This window comes from Stegastes partitus, unplaced genomic scaffold, assembly GCF_000690725.1.
Source record: "Stegastes partitus isolate 25-593 unplaced genomic scaffold, Stegastes_partitus-1.0.2 Scaffold1324, whole genome shotgun sequence".
NCBI classification, from domain to species: Eukaryota; Metazoa; Chordata; class Actinopteri; family Pomacentridae; genus Stegastes; species Stegastes partitus.
This window is the reverse complement of record NW_007579055.1, coordinates 136,083-153,836: the sequence shown is the minus strand read 5'-3', so window position 1 is coordinate 153,836 and position 17,754 is coordinate 136,083. Positions and strand designations below refer to the sequence as shown.

Below are 17,754 nucleotides of genomic sequence, written 5' to 3'. Positions count from 1 at the left end.
TTCATTTCAAAATAAAATAATGTCTCCTTCAGTACATATCTGAGAATGTAGTTTAGTTGTATAGTGATGTAATATTATGGAGACTGCAGGAAAAAGGTTTGTTTTGAATTTACCATTAGTTCTTTTGTTGAACTTTCATAACTGATTGAGCTTGTTGTGGCACAAAAAACTAAAACATCGGTCGACAGTCTGATCCAAGTAGAGGTCTGGAGCATCAACACGGTTCTCTAAATATAACTGCTGTCATTTTCATGCTCCGGTTTTGCTTTTAAATTGATCTAATTGATGAGTGACACAAAGAATAGTCCTTCATCGAGGTTTATTTTCAGCTGCAGAGCTGCTGTTCTGCACCAAACCTGTAACTCAGGTGCTGCAGTCAAGTTAAAGCCATAATAAACTAATCTCAGCAGGAATCTTTGTCCTTCTGCTTATTTATTCATAGCAGCAGCGACACAAAGGGTCTTTCATGAAGTCAAACTGGAAGAAACATCCCTTAGATCCAGCATTAATTGGGAAAAAGTTCTACCTTTGTACCTTTTGATTTGCATTTTCATTCCCTCGGTCGTCTCCTCCCTCCACTCTGTAAAATTTTCATCCTACTTATGTTGTATTTTATTCGCTGCTTCCCTCTGAAGCTCGTTCTGTTTGTCTGATTTCCAGCTCAGCTCTGTGGTTTCCCTTCACTTTCTATCTGCGTCTCTGCCTCCCATTCGTTCTCCTTCTCCTTCTGTCTTCTCCCAATTTTCTCTAATTTCTCTCTTACCTTATTCCCCCCTCTTCTTCTCTTTCTCTGTAGAAATCAATGGTCGTTCTCTCAATAGGAGGTCAACGGGGTGGCGGGCGGCGGCGTCGCAGCTTTTCAATTACTAGCAGCCTGCAGTCACCACAACACAACACACAACACAACACAACACAACACAACACACGGCAGAGCTGACAGGCCACAGAATAAAGAGCAAAGAATTCCAAATGAAAGGAGAACGGCTGGACGTTGAGCAGAAAGAAGATGGAAGAAGCTGAGACGAATCAAACGAGGAGGAAGAAAGAGGACGGAAAAGGAAACAAAGGAACTCAGGAAGAAGAGGACACGAGAGGAGATAAACAGCAGTCATCTTTGTCCGTCTGTGTTTCTAAAATGTCATCGGTTGATCTCCAAGCGCAGGGAAGGCTCACCGTCTAATGTTGGAAATCACGGAGGCAGCAGAGGTCGCAATCAGATCATTAAGAGCCAATAGCTGGAAAAACCCCCGAGGACCGTTTATACACACTTAGCTTTGTTCTGAAGGTGTCTCCGTAGACTTTTCTAATCATCTGGATGGAAAAAATGGTCTTTACTTTGATTGAAAGACACAGAAATTAACCTGTTTACCAATAAACACAAACAAGGCAACCAGCTGGCGAGTTATAGGAGCAGGAAATAGGTTAAAACGCCGTCTGTTCTTGGTTTTTAGCAGCTTTGTCAATTAAAACAAAGAAGAAAACCAACATAGTGCATTCATATTTGCAGGAAACAGGTTTAGAAAAGTGTCTTTCGTGCAGCAGATGAAGTATTTTTTCCACTCAGATGGTCGAGGTGATGAAGGATTCAGAACTAACGCTCAGAACACTGGATTATTCCAGAGCAGGAGTGTCGAACGCCGGTCCTTGAGGGCCGCAATCCTGCATGTTCTAGATGTTTCCCTCTTCAAACACACCTGATTGAAATGATCAGGATCGTTATCAGGCTTCTGCAGAGCTTGATGATGAGCTGATCATTTGAATCAGGTGTGTTGGAAGAGGAAAACATCTAGAACATGCAGGATTGCGGCCCTCAAGGACCGGCGTTCGACACCCCTGCTCTAGTGGATCAACTTCGAGAGGAAATGTTGGTTACGTCTGTTAGTTTGAAGTAAATCAAGGATCCAGATCTCATTATTTCAAGGTGGTAATGAGCCATAATTACAAAATAAAGCCTCAATTTTTTGTGTTTTTTTGTGAATGCAATGCACTTTGTTGTGAATGTTTCAGCACAAAATCTCCACCAGCTGGAGTGAGTCTTTGTCCTCAAGTCAAACTGGTCTTTTCAGGTCGATCCGTGCAATTCCTGCACAGGTCAGGTGTCTTGGTGGCCTCCCTCACCTGATTCTTTCTTCTTTTCTTTGGCCATCAGACTAGATGCTATGTTTGTTGGACACCAACCGCTGCACATCATCACAAACACACCATCCTCACCGTGAAGCACGGCGGTGGCAGCATCATGATGAAGCACGGTTGTAGCTTGTAGCTCTATGTAGGAAGTCATAAGTGTCTTGGTGGTCTTCCTCACTCGAGATGAAGAGATACGAGGTGGAAATGTAGACGAGATAAAAATGAGCTTCAGGGAAAACACAAGAGAAAAAGGAAGGAGATGAGGAGGGTTAAAGGAGGAAAAAGTGAGGAGGTTATAGAGCAACAACATGTAGAAAGAGAAGATAAAAATGAAAATAAAGAGTCGAAGCTAGAATTTATCAGGAAGAAGAAAACACGAGACGAGGAGAAAAGATAAAGAAAAAAAACAAGAAGAGGAAGGAAAGATCAGGAGAAAATTAAAAGGCGAGATGAAACAAAGACAGAAAGGGAGAGGAGATAAAAACAAAGGTGGAATCCTGGAAAACACAAGAAGAGATACGAGGAAAAGAAAAAGGAGGAAAAGGTGAGACGGGGAAAGATGAAAGCAGGTTCAGGGAGGAGAAAATGAAATGAAAGATTGTTGCTGGCTCAGATGCAGCGATGGATGGGGGAGGACGGGGGAGGCAGGGGGAGGCCTCGGGGGTTATTGGGTCGTGGACAGCCAATCTCTCTCAGCTTAATCAACAGCAGCAGAGGTGATTGCAGCACCGCAGGGGACGAAGAGGAGGAGGAGGAGGAGGAGGAGGAGGAGAGGTGGAACGAGATAGGAAGGAACGGGGAGGTGAGGGGAGAGAGAGAGAGAGAGATGGGGGGAGGAAAAGATTGGAAAAAGGAGGAAAAACCAGAGAGAGATTGGAAAAGATAAGAGGGAGAGAAGAAGAGGAGGGTGAGGAAGATGTGGGATGACAGGAAGAGAGAATGGGAGGGAATAAAGGAGGACGGGAAAGATGGAAGACAAAAGGAAGGAAGGAGGAGATGTGAGGATGAGACAGAAGGAAAGGAGACTGATACAAGAAGTATGAAAGAAACGAACAGAGGAAAGAGAAGGAAGAGATGGAGATGAAAGAAAGAAACAAAAATGAGACGTGATGCAAGTCGAGAAAGAAACGGAAGAAAAATTAAAAAAACAGAAAAAAGCAAAACAACAAAGAAAGAAAGAAAGAAACAGAAGAAAGAATAAAAAGAAAGAAAAAACAGGACAAAGAAAGAAAGAATAAAAAGAAATGGAAGAAAAAATGAAAGAAACAGAAGAAAAATTAAAGAAACAGAAAAAAGCAAAACAAGAACGAAAGAAACAGAATGAATGAGAAGAGCTAGTTGATTACGAGGTGGATAATATGAAGATGCAAAAGAAAAACCTAAAGCTAAGGTGGAGGTGATCCTCCTCCTTCATTGTTTTATCTACTTTGTGTGAAGCTCCAGGTCCACTGGCAGCAAACAGAACCAGAGCATGATGCTGCCACCTCCATGCATCGCTGTGTGAATATTTTTGACCCAGAAGATGAGGTCGTATTTACAAAAGACCTAAAATAAATTTGCATGAATGTTTTTTGTAACAAAAACACGTTAGAGTTATACGAGTCATTGGAAGCTCCAGACTGCTGTCATATACGTGGTCTTTACGATTAAGAGACTAAAGTTAGACAACATGGAGGAAAAGGATGACAAACGGGTCGACCAAAGTGCTGAACATGTTTTCAGAACTAAACCGTGTGTTAAACATCAGCAGAATAACATAATAAATAAGAAACATTAAAAGCATTTTTTAAAAACTAAAAACATCCGGAGGTTTTTCTTGAAAAACATTTGATGGAAAGAAGCAGCTTCTCCTGCAAAGACTCCATTTGACCAGACGTCTTAGTGGTTTTCACGGGTTTGCTTCAGAGAAGGTAGAAGCAGGAATCAACAGCATCAAGTCAAGACGCTTTAATAAAGCTGTAAAGTCACGTTTGTGTAGTTACTTGGTGGAGGAGGAGGTTTAGATGCCGCTCATCACAAAGGAAAGGAGGCCACGGTCGGCTTGCAACTGAAAATAAACTGATTTCACAGAAATAAACAGGAAAAAAAACATCAAACAAGGTGGTTAACCGCAGTCGCATTTTTTTTTTTCACCCTCTAAAAAAATGTTGAAAATGACTCATGTAAAAATCAGGTTTTCTGGAAAGATGGATCAACGTTGCATCAGTTGCTTCGATATATTTCGTGCGACTCCTCGTTTCCTCAAATCTCCACAAGCGTAGAGCTGCAATGATGGCAAACACGCAACATGGACGAAATCACAATGAACCTCTAACTCTACTGAAGGTGCCGTTGAGTCGTCAGTGAAAGCACGAAGACTTAAAGTGTCTGACGAAGCAGCGAGAGGCTTTAATTCATATTTAAAAGCCACCATTGCATTGGATTGGGTGTTTGGCATCATTAACGTTTTTTTCTGATCGGCTGGTTTTCGTCACGTTGTAAGAATTTGGTGCTAAATTTCTGTCAGAATCTGGATGCAGGCTGCAGCAAACCGTTTGACCCGTTAACACCTAAGCAGGTTATGTATTGCATCAATGTGTAATTCAGTTCTTCAGTGACAAAATAAAAAGCCCCAACATTTTATATATACACATCCTTCTCATGTACAGGGTTTCTAATCACGTTAGAGTTCAACTGAAGGTATCTGCAATGTACATTTTTGGATTTCTGCAGCCGAGTTGTAGCTTGTAGTTGTGATTCTAGTTCAAGAAATCTTTATTTTTTAATTACGTTAAGGATTTCCGCCTCGTCAAAAGGTCTGATTTAGAGTTGCGACTGTACAAAACGACGTTTCCGATATTTGTAGTTACGTCAGAATCTACGGTAGGTTGCATTTCAAACATATTACGCAAACTTAATCGCATACGGCAGCAGTTTTACATCCCGTCAGAGCAGCTTGAGGCCAAAGTTTGAGTAAATTTCCACCCCAAGTCTCAAACTCTCGTCATTTGAAATATCTGCAACTCTTATTTTGACAGGTCAAAACTCTCTAATTGTCGTTTTGACTCGTCAGAATGATGGCATCGATTTCTGGAATAAAAATTCTGATTAATTGCTGGGTAATTAGTCAAAATGTTATCTGTGATTCCAACTCGTCAAACTCCATTAAATGTTCAAACCGTTTGCCAAACGCGCCATATTGGTCCCAAAGGAGGCAGGAAGTGTGACCAAAAGTGTCCCATCACCACATTTTTCACAATAACAAAGTTTTCATCTGAAATTACACAGAAAACCAACAAAAAAAACGTCTTTTACGTTACACCAGAAGTACGTGATTTTTCATCATTGTATTTTATTTTGAAGGAAGACTTGTTACGTGTAATTGCACTGCTTATATCATGTCTTCGAATAAGTCTAAAATAAAAACATGACTCAACAGTGGAGACAGATGGTTTGTTTGCTCTGAAACACACACAGGAAAGGAAAAAAAAATCCCAAAATAAATAAAAACCAAACAGCATTAACAAAATAAAAGTCCGCTGGAGGGAACTGCGAGAAACCTTAAGCGCCTTTGTTATATGTACAACTCTGCACAGTGCATTTTCAGCTACGCACACACACACACAAGAACACAACTGATTTAAAACAACAGTTGTCAAAAACGACTTACAGAGGATAAATAAAAATAAATTAGGAAACAGCCACCCTTTCCAGAGATTAGCATGTCTTTCTGCCATGACCTGAACATTTTGTCATTTCTGCACAAACTGGACTTTTTATTGTATTTGATAAAGAGATAGCTTGGTGTTTTGTTGTTTTTTTTAAAGAGGAATTTAACTTTCGTCTTAGCAACATGCAGTCTGAAGGCGCTGTATGATTAGCTTAGCTTAGCTTAGCTTAGCTGTGCTGCACAAAAGTAGAAAAATACTCTTTCCTGCAAAGCTAACTGGACCAAAGTGTTCCTTAAAAAAACCCCCAAAAACCCCATGCGATCCCTTTCAAACCTGTGGAAGAGCACTGAAAGGTAACGCTGCTTGTATTGGGTGAGAACATTTGCTGTAAAGTGCATTTCCGTACGCGTTGGAAGCAGAAACATGAACCGACCAGAAGCACGACTCGTGCCAGAACGGTCGGCGGCGACTCAGATCACAGCAGGAACATGGAAATTCACAGCTCAGGGTGGATTTTTCCCGCCAGCATTTTGGTTAGGCAAAAAAAACCAAACAAACAAACAAAAAAATGTACATAAAGCACAAGTCCAGTATTTCTAGCTAGCCAGTGTAAAAGGCACGTTATCATGGCGTGACGGGACAGAAACGGTGGAGGGGCGGCGGGTCGGAGGTCAGAGCTCGAGCTACTGCCCACGTTTATGACACTCGACTGTTGATCCTCATCAAACCTTCGAGACTTTCTCTGGAGCCGAAGCAACCGACAACAATTACAACTGACGGGTTTAATTCGGTTCTTCAGGTTTAGCACTGAGATCAGGGAGCTGCAAAAACAAAAGCAATGAGCCGACGCTAAACCCTACACTCGACTCGTGTCATTCTTACACTACAGCTGTACACTAACCTATAGCCTGTATGAACACATTTTGTTACCGATGGATAATTCCAGCATTATCGGACTTTCACGCTTGTTTTTTTTTTTCCATACACTCGTAGACATTCCTACATGGATGGGACGTGTTCTCATAAAGACCACGTATACCACGGCAGTCTGGAGCTTCCAATCACTCCTGCAACTCTAACGTGGTCTTCTGGATATATGTCAACATCTGCTGGGTCTAAAGTATACATACGGCAATGCATGGAGGTGGCAGCATCATGCGGGCAGTGGAACTGGAGCTTTACACAAAGTAAATGAAGTAACGAAGACGGAGGATTACGTCCACGTTCTTCAGGAAAACCTAAAATAATCACCAGAAGGTTGAACTTGGACACGGTTGGATGTTTCCACAAGACAATGACCAAAAACTAACATCAACAGTGGTAAAGAAATGGTTCAGTCCTGCTACAGTTAAGCTTTTCCACTGGTCTCCATAAGTCCTGGCTTTAATCCTGATTATTCCAGTAAAGCTCCAGCATGATGCTGCCACCATCGTGCATTTCTGTACGTACATGTTCGACCCAGCAGATGAAATAAATGCATGATGCTCTTTTGTGACACGGATTCATGTGTTTTAAGGACTGAGGTGTAGGATGAACTGAAAACTCACGACTACAATGACACGCGTGGTGTTTACAAGTGGATGGACCCTTTTGTTCACAACTGTACATGAACTAAGTGGATGTGTTGCTACCTCAGTTCTGACACTAATGGAACAGAAACACCTGCTGAGCGCTGAACATGTGAGAAAATCAAACATCAATCTTGATATGGATGAGTCAAAGTACTAGATCGGTATTGATCCGTTCCCTCAGGGACTCAAAACTACTTTCAGTGACTAACTACTGAGAGGAAACTCGCCGTCGCCACGGGACAGTTTTCGTGAGAAATTTACGATGAAACTTGTGCCGTCAGGTTTTTAAATCCACACCTTAAACTGCAACCTAAAAATAAACAGCCAGCGTCGGCGAGGATTGATAAAAAGGTGAAAGTCTCCACTTGTGACAAAGTTCATCGTAAAAAAAAAAAGCTAAACATGCAGGTTTCACTTCGGCTTTTTTCAGCTTTGTGGCATCTCAGCCTTAAAGATTTAGTTTCTAACAGCATCATGTGAGCGACAGCAGACTGGATTCTTCCAGGACACGATGAATACCGCACGGCCAACAGACTGCAACACAAACATTTGTTTTCTCTTATTGTTACCGATTTATTTCAATCTTGTGTGTTTCTGTTTTGTTTTGTTTTTTTAAATTCTGACTTTCTCCCATAATTCTGACTTTAAAGCAGGATTTTTTTTCTTCTTTTTTTTTTTTTAAATCAGAGTTCTGGGGAAAAGTTTGAATTCTGAGAATGAACTGCGAGAAATTGTCAGATTAGATTCTGAGTTTAATTTTAGATTAATTTAATATTAGAATGAACAGAGATTAAACTCAAAATTCTGCCTTTTCCCCACAAACATCTAAGATTAAAGCCTGTTTTTTTTTTTTATTAAGTCAGAATTCTGAGTTTGATGTCAGATTAATATAAAACTGAGAATTCTGACTTTTTTCTATGAAATCTGAAATTAAAGTCAGAATTCTAAATTTAATCCCAGTTTAATTTGAAAGTCTGTAATTTGACAAGGCTTTTTTTTCTTAGAAATCTGAGTTTGAAGTTCCAAGTTTTACATTAAAGTCAGAATTTTGGATTTAATCTCAGTTTAATGTAAAACTTGGAATTCTGACTTTTTTTTCCCCTCAGAAATCTAAGATTAAAACCTGAATTCTGAGTTTAATCAGTTTAATCTCAATATCCAAATTTGACACTTCTTTTCTTAGAAATCTGAGATTGAAGTTCGAAGGTTTACATCAAACTCAAAATTCTGACTTTAATCTCAATTTATTGACAAACTCAAAATTCAGACTTTTTTTTTTCTCTGAAATCTGAGATTAAAACCTGAATTTTTTACACAGTCAGCACTCTGAGTTAAATCTCAGTTTAATCTGACAAATTCTCAGATTAAATTCTGAGTTTAATCCTAAACTGAACTGAGATTAAATTCAAAAGTCTGACTTTATTGTAAAAAATTAAGTTTAACATCAGATTTCTGGGATTAAAAAAGTCAGAATTCCGAGTTTAATTTGAGAAGCTTAATATTTTAGTAGAAAAAAGCTACAAGTACACAGATACACATGTTGAATTTGTATAGTGAGAACATGTTTCTCAGAGCTTGTCAACCATCTCACCAATGTGATGACATCCTGACAGGTTTTAACGCTTTACTGCAGAAATCACGCTTTTAATTTGTTAAATCCTCCTACTGTGGCTCAGCTATTCCTAAATCGCCCATTTTTCTTTCTTAAACTCGCTGGTGTCCGACTATCAGGCAGCAGCGTTGGAGCAGCACCGACCTCCTCCAATCACATTGCAGGGGTTGCAGCAGGATGGGCGGAGTTTACCGGCCGGTGGACCAATGGCGTTGAAGGGAAAAGCAGCCGACCAACCAGAAGCCAGCACTGTTGTTCTGGGAGCACCAACGAAGAAGAGAACGAGGGCGTCCGACGGAGGTTTCGAGTGACGGAATGTAAGCGAGGAAATGTGATTTTAAAAACAAAGCAGACAATAGTGCAACGTTCTTCTTTGTCTGCGGTTCTTTCACCGACGGAGACGTTAACCGATCTGCAAACCTTACCGAGGTGTCGACCCGCGTGACGTTTGGGGCGATTTTTTTTTCACAAAATGAGAAAATTCAGGAAGCATGAGGTGCTTTTTGAAAAGGCAGATATTAGTTAAAGCAGGTTCATTAAATCTCAGATCATCAGCACATTTTCTGCTCAGCCGTCTCCGATTTGTTTGGAAATCAAATAGCATGAAGTATTTATGATATTTATGAAGATATCTGTGAAATTTTAGACCGATATCAAATACTCGCCGAGATATTTTGCTTAAAGAATCGCCCGTTGACCCACTTTCAGCAAGTTTTTTCTCGCATTAAATCTGAGGCTGTTTGAACAACATCTGAGGAACTCTTCAAAATAAAAGCCTGAAATTTTCCCCGTTATTTCTCATCATGTCGTTGATTCAGAATCTGTAAAATTGGACAAGTACACAAAATAGTCTCTGATTAAAAGGAGTAAAAGCTGAAATATGAAGGTTTAATTTCCATTTTTGCAACCAAGAATTTCATATTAAAAGCATTCTGTATGTTTAGTTTTGCATTATTGTGACCTGCAGCTACAGAAAATATCACTACTTGACTTCTGCTTTCTAATTTTTCTTGTCAATATGAGCTCAAAAATGGGACTTTGCATGGCGGCTTCAATGACTTTCCATATTTCAACTCATCCATAATCAGAGATTAATTGATCTACGTGTCCAATATTATAGATTCAGAATCAATAACATGATGAGAAATAACAGTGAAAATTTCAGGCTTTTATTCTGAAGAGTTCCTGAGATGTTGTTGTTCAAACAGCCTCAAATTTCAATTTAAGAAAAAAACCTACTGAAAGTGGGTCGACGGGCAGATATTTAAAGAATACCTCTGCAAGTATTTGACATGTGAAGCTAAACTTTCACAGACATCTTTATAAATATTCGTTGTTTCTGACGGTTGAACAGAAGAACCCTGGTGATCTGAGATGGAACAACTCAGCTGTACTTGGAGTTAAACTGATGCATTTCAGGTATGAATCGCGTTAAAAGACCAAAACCTGCACGTCTGCGACTCCACGAACAGTAAATGCGTCTGCAGAAACCACGCGGCTCGTTCTGTGCGTTGGATTTTCCAGGTTGCTCCCGCTGGCGAAGACTGTGTGTGTTTGAGTCGTGAAGCTTTAGTTTGTAGAAGAAGGCTTTAGTCTCTCCGCCGAGCCACCCCGCTTCATGGACGGAGAGTCTACGAGAGTTTCTGGTTGGCGAAGAAGGCCTTGGTCTCTCCACAGGTGGGGTTGGTGCACAGCGGGCAGCGCAGGGTCAGCTGGCGGGAACAGGGCTCGTTGGACTTCAGGTGGGACTGGACCAGATCCGCCAACGCCTGGAACGACACCGAGACAAGAACTGACGCCGGTGTTTCACAGGATTCTAAGACTATAAACAATACACTCTTTATATTAAAGAAGACAGTTATGTCCTTCACTAGTCAGAGCAGTTTTGACTTTCACTGCGTACACCACACTGCAGAAACAATAACACAAAACAAACAAATAAACACTTTGCACAAAAAAAACCACAGAGCTGAGTGATAATAATCAGTCCATTCATTGACTAGTGTGTCAACTTAAAGAAGCTAAGCTAAGATTAGCTAAGCTAAGATTAGCTATGATAAGCTGAGAGGAGCTAAGATATGCTAAGGAGAGGAGCTAAGATAAGCTAAGCTAAGATGAGCTAAAATAAGCTGAGCTGAGCTAAGATAAGATAAGTATGATAAGCTAAGCTAAGATGAGCTAAGATAAGCTAAACTAAGATAAGCAAAGGTATAAGATAAGCAAAGATAAGTGAAGATAAACTAAGCTAAGATGAGATAAGCTAAGATAAGCTATAATGAGCTAAGGCAAGCTAAGATGAGCCAAGATAAGTAGAGCTAATATAAGCCAAGTTTAGCGAAGATAAGCTAAGCTAAACTAAGATAAGCAAAGTTATGATAAGATGACCAAAGATAAGTGAATATAAACTAAGCTAAGATGAGTTAAGCTAAGATAATCTATAATGAGCTAAGACTAGCTAAGCTAAGATAAGCTATGGTAATACAAGCCAAGACAAGCTAAGATAAACTAAAATAAACTAAGGTAAGAAGAGCTAAGATAAACCAAGTTATGCATAGACAGGGTAAGATAAGCTAACATAAGCTAAGATGAGCTAAGCTAAGATAAACAAAGATACACTGAGCTGTTCTCCCTTAAAGGTGCAGTACGTGATTCTAAGTCAAGGCACTTTTCTGTCAAATTCATTTCATTTGGCAGCTGTTTTGGCCTTTGATAGCTGGACTGGATTAGTGTTGCAGATAATTCAGTCCCTCCAAATCGAAAAGAACATTTCAGATTTCCTCAAAATTTAAGTTAAAACTTGTCAGAATGACGTAGAAATCTCAAAGTGGAATTCTATCTGGTCAGAATGTAAATGCAGACGTCTTGGAGTTTGAGCTCCAGGTTTAGTAGGTTTCCTGGTTGTTCAAGTCCTGATTTTATCCCTGAAGAAAATGCAGACGGCTTGAATCAGCATGAAACTCCATCAGTTAGATCCACATCCAAATATCTGGTCTGTTTATAAAATCAAAGCTTGTGTGCTTGAAGAAGTTTCCTAGAAAATGACCCACCACCAGTTTTCTCTTGTGCTGGTCATTGCTTCTAAAACAACTTATTTTTATTTTAGGATTCACAGTCTTTGTTCACATTCACGCTGCTGTTAAATTAATAATCAGTCTGAAACATTAACGGGTGAATGTGAGACTCGTTTAGAAAAAACGAAGCCAAACTGGTGTTTTTTTTTTTTTCTTGATTTTCTTGCTGCTTGCAGACGGCAGCAGCTTCACGGTGGAAACTAAAACCACACCGAGGAAACCATCCTTCAGTAACTACCAACTAATCATCCCCTGGATATTGATTGGTTCGCTCTCAGAGGCCTGGCGAGGGGTTTGCGAGCGGCGGGTTTGTCCAGCAGCCAGCCGGGCGGCGCTTCACTTCCACTGTAGTCAGCTCTAAAGGTTCCCATTGATCTGCCCCCTCTCCCTTTAATAAACCCTGCACACACAGATGTTACAGCTGCAGGAGCTGAGGAAGGTTTCAGGGGTGAGGAAGGAGGGAAGGAGGGAAGGAGGCCTCCAGTTATTGACCATCTCATGCCTGGAGTCGACTCACTTCACAGGACCTTCGACTGCTGCTTCCTCCTCCATCAGCTCTGTTCTTCTGCTCTACACTTTGTTTCCTGCTGCTGCTACCTGGACGCTTGTTCAAAACATCTGCTCAGGAAATAACCGGCAGACGGGAAGTGTTTAACGAGATTCGATAGCATCAGAGTTGAATCCGTCCCAAACGAGCTAACGAGCTAACTGAAACCTGCTCGGTTCTTAAAAATGTTGCAAACGTTTAAATATCTTTACAGCATTACGATGTGTGAAAGTTACCTTCATAAAAAGAGGATTCCCGTTCAAGGACTCTGCTCTCCGGATGTTCTCAACGCCGCACTGCAGAAACAATAACAAACAAACTAATGTCAGACACTTTTATATTGTTATAAATAGTATAATAATTATAAATAATACTAAATAGATAAAACAACGGACTTGAGTTGTGATGATCAGTCAATTCATTACATAGTGCGTCAAATTAAAGACAAGATAATATGAGCTAAGCTAAGCTTTGATAAAATAAAGCTAAGCAAAGTTAAGCTAAGCTAAGATAACTGAAGCTAAGATAAGCTAAGAGAAGATGAGCTAAACAAAGACAAGACAAGGTAAGTTAAGATAAGCAAAGCTAAGGGAAGATAAACTAAGCCGAGCTAAGATAAGCCAAGTTAAGCAAAGATAAGCTAAGCATAAGCTAAGGTGATCTAAGGTAAGAGAAGGTAAGCAAAGACAAGCTAAAGTGGGATGAGCTAAGCTAAGCTAAGCAAGATAGACAAACACAAGATAAGCTAAGATGATTTAAAATTAGGTGAGCTAATTTAAGCTAAGATAAGAGAAGCTAATTAAGGCAAGTTAAGCTAAGACAAGCTAAGATTAGCCAAGTTAAGAGAACATCAAGTAAGATGAGAGAAGCTAAAATAAGCTAAGACAAGCAAAAATAAGACAAGCTAAGCCAAGAGGAGCTAAGCTAAGCAAATAAACAAACACAAGATAAGATGAGCTAAGATAAACTATAAGAGGAGCTAAGCTATGCTAAGCTAAGCTAACATTAGCCAAGTTAAGAGAAGATTATATAAGATAAGATAGGCAACAATAAGCTAAGCTAAGATGCAGCAAATGTAAAGTTTGAAGTTCCACTGCAGAAACAGACACGATGTTTCTGCTATTTTAGAAAAACCTTCACATTTAAAACACCCTCATTTTTCCAGGACTTTTCATAACCCAACCTGAAATAATTCCTTGTTTCTGCATTTTCCTGCCTGAGTTTCTGCTTATAAAGTTTATTTTGTGTTCCTCAGGTGATGCCAAACTGGCTCAAGGTTCCACATTGTCAGGATTTGTGGCATTTTTCTTTTTTAAATCTTTGCAAAGTGATCATTTGGGGAGTTTGGGGAGTAAAAATTGTACAAAAATACAAATTAAGCTCCAAAAAATGGTAAAACCTGACATTCATAACTACATTGTTTTATTAATAATGTTTAATTGAATATAAACAATAGAAAAAATCAGAAACGCTGCAAACCAGCCGACAGCAGGTTGAGCTAAATTTTGCAGCTACGTATTAGCAACCAATGCTAACAGAGTGTGAACATTATTATTGATTTTATTGTTATTGTTCATTTATCTGCTGAAAACAGCCTGAACGAACCACAGCGACCGAACAAGAAGCGCAGCAGCAGGTCGGCGTGAAAAAACAACGTTTACATCCGTTCAATGAAGTCCGACGCTCAGCGAACATGTCGGCAAAAGTGTTCTCATTTTGTCCGACGAGGACTTGAAGAAACAAAAGCGTTTTGTTCTCGGTTTCCAATTATTTTTAACAGCAGCTTTCATTCTGGAGAGAAACTGAAGAGGTCCAGACAGAGCAGTGTGTGTGCCGGCTGCTGTTCTGTCCTTGTGAGGACCGCTCGGAGGTTTGTTCCTCATAAGCCGGGACGTTATGGAAAATGAGGACAGTTCAGGACAGGAGGACGGTTTCAGGTGAAGGTCTGAGAGCTAATTATCAGTGACGTGATCGTTCCCGACAGGTACAAATGTGTGTCTTGGTGGCACCAGTCACATTGATTGGTGGTTATTCGCTGGTGCCTTCACTCAGACAGACGGAGACAAACTGAAACTCTGCTTCAAGTCTCAGGTTTAAACTGCTGTTATTTCATCCCAGAACAAAGTCTGACGTTAATCCTAATCCCTGTTCACAATCACACAACAACACGCCGAAGGAGTGACCAGTTTGCAGGATTTTCCATCTCTGTGGGGACATCAGCTGGTCGTCAGTGTGACGAGTTCATTTCTGAAAGCTGCTCTGGATAAATAATTTCTTACCGTCAGCGTTTATTTGAGTTCATGCTGTTTTCATGTAGTTAAACATTCTGAGTTCTCAAAGCAAGAAACAAACAAATGTTCTTGGTTTATGGGGTGTATTGGTTGTATTTTCACATGAAGCCTCCCTCGTTTCAACCTGTTAACGGTGTTCAGGAAGAAAGCAACAGAGCTGATGATCAGTCAATTCACTGACTAGTGCGTCAAATTAAAGACATGCTAGGATAAACTCAGCTAAGAGGAGCTAAGATAAGCAAAGCTAAGGTAAGATGAGCTAAGATAAACAAAGTTAGGCTAATATACGTTAAGATAAGCTGAAGCTGAAATAAGACAAGCTAAGATAGGATAAGCTATGCTAAGACAAGCAAAGATGTAATAAGTTATGCTAAGCTAAGGTGAGGTAGGATAAGCTAATTTAAGCAAAGATAAGCTACGATAAGCTGAAGCAAAAATAAGCTAAGCTACGTTAGCAATGTTAAGTTAAGTGAAGATAAGCCAAGATAAGCAAAGACAAAATAAAATAAGTTAGGCTAAGATAATATTAGATAAGCTACTTTAAGCAAATGTTCAACTAAGATAAGCTGAAGCTAAAACAAGCTAAGCTACATTAAGCTAAGCTAAGATAAACTGAGCTAATCTAAGTTGAGCTAAGCAAGGACGAAGAAAAGAAATGCTAAGACTGTTATAGTTTCATGGTCTCAAATGTGAGAATTTGCTATTTTTCTTGTCGTACATCATATTATTGCTGTTTTGTGACATTAAATAAGATAATCTTGGGCTTTGGGACGCTGAGTTGCACCAATTTTACTGTGTTCTGATGTTCTTTGTGAATAAAATTGCGAGTTAAAAATAGAAATTACTGTAAATCTCCACCCTACAGGACACAGTCTCTCCTGTCCTGGTCTGCAGGTAGTGTTGGGTTTAAATCGAGGTTTAAATTAACCTACAGCGCATTTATTGAACTAAACTTTTTTTTTGTATAATATATAATTACAGGTTTTCTTCTATAAGAGTTACAGAAACCTGAAACTGTTGGCTGTCTGGAAGGAAAATCTCAGCGCTGATGGATGGTTTAGTTGATAAAAACAAATTCAGCTGCAAAGTCTTCTGTGTGGAGCTTTAAAGGCAACATTCAGCCTCTTCCCAGCCCTGAGGGTTTTATGTGAACAGCTTCTATGTGAGCCTGAGCCGGTAGAAGCTGACGGACCAGAGAGGCTGCTGGGAAACTGCATGGATTTATTCATTAGCTCTGCCTCACCTCCTCGCCCAGCACCTGTCCATACTCGATGTCCAGCTCGTGCAGCGTCTCTATGTGGTCCGAGGTGAAGGCGATCGGCACCAGCAGGATGTTCTTCTTCCCTCGTTCACACAGGCCTTTAATCACCTCGTCGGTCTGCGGTCCGAGCCACGGCATCGGGCCAACCTTCAACACCAAACACAGGTCGGTTTCACTTCAGTGGGTTAAAGCAAAAGACCAAACTCGTCAACGACTGCTCAGATTTAGATGATAGTTTCTAATGATGTTCCTTCAACCCTGACGACGACTATTTTCAAGCTAAGAAACGATAAGCTAAAAATATGATAAGCTAAGCTAAGCTTAGACAAGCCAAGTTAAGTGAAGATAAAGTAAGATAAGCTGAGACAAACAAAGATGTAAGAAACAAATGCCAAAAATCTGATGGTTTCATGCTCTCAAATTTGAGAATTTGCTACTTTTCATTGTCTTACATTACAGTAAACCAAATATTTAGCTGTTTTGAGACGTTTATTGTCATAACATTTACTGTTTTTGATGTTTTATAGATTAAATAATTTGTAATTGAATCAATATTAATGAAATCATTCGTTAAAAATTAAAATAACTGTTAATTTCCAGCACTAAAAATGCAACAATCCCCTCTGTTCCTGGTAATTTTGAGTTGAGTCCGACTCGGTTTAGTGTAAAAGACTGAAAGTTTCTAAAGTATGAGAGGACTTCAAAATATCACAGAACAAAAAAGGTGTTTTATTTTTTGTAAACTCTGTGCAGTGTTTAGATGAAGAGAAAACATACGTGTATTCATAACTTCTGCTCTCTTATAGTGTATTTCAACACAGTCGGATTTCTGTCATCAAATTAAATCAAATCAATTAAAATTGTTTATATCAGTATGTTTCAAAACAACCAACAGAATGTTTTATGACAAGCAGCAAAACGTCCAGACAGGATAAAACCAAAATCATATTTTACAGCAGATAAAATATTAAAACAAAGCAACTTGTGGGACCAGTTTGTTAAAAGTCAATATGAGGTAAATATGGAATATTAAGACCACTAAGAGCAGCCGCAGGCCATTAACAACATGAACGTCTTGAGGTTTTTTGATTTACAGACGAAGCTGTAAACGGCATTTCCTCACGTCTGCTTCGACACTCGGCCCGACAGGAACCTGCGACCCTCCTCTGCTGTGAACGGCTCGTCTGATGTGTGAATTATTTATGGACGCTGTCGTCCGGCGTGACCTGAAGACCAGCAGCAGCTCGGACGCTTTGAAACGCTGACGGAGCTGCAGGATTACTCAGTCGAGTGGCTCCATCATGTGGTGAGAAAAAAAAAGTTCTCCAACAGCAGCACTGAGCTGTTCTTGGTAGAACGAATACACACAGTTTGTAGTTACAGAAACCAGACGTTTACATCCACTGTATAAAAAGACATGAAACCTTTTTTCAGACTTAAATCAGACTAAACTCTTCCTGTTTCAGTTCAGTCAGGATCACCAACATTACTTCTATTAGTTAAATGTCAGAATAATGAGAGAGAGAATGTTTTATTACTCTCTCAGAGTCAGAAGTTTCCATCCATCTCCTCAGTATCTGCTAGCGTTGCCTTTAAACTCTATGACTTGGGTCAAACGTTCTGG

General features: G+C 39.8%; 1 protein-coding gene across 1 annotated transcript in view; it reads right to left on the bottom strand.

Annotated features, from left to right (window-relative positions):
• Positions 1–10,173: 10,173 nt before the first annotated feature.
• Positions 10,174–17,754, bottom strand: part of fech (ferrochelatase) — a 20,211-nt gene continuing 12,630 nt past the window's right edge. The window contains exons 9-11 of the mRNA XM_008298537.1: positions 16,113–16,277; positions 12,815–12,874; positions 10,174–10,729 (exon numbers count right to left, since the gene is read on the bottom strand). Of these exons, the coding sequence (XP_008296759.1) occupies positions 10,592–10,729; positions 12,815–12,874; positions 16,113–16,277 (363 nt within the window). The 3' untranslated portion in view covers positions 10,174–10,591. The remainder of the gene's footprint in view (positions 10,730–12,814; positions 12,875–16,112; positions 16,278–17,754) is intronic.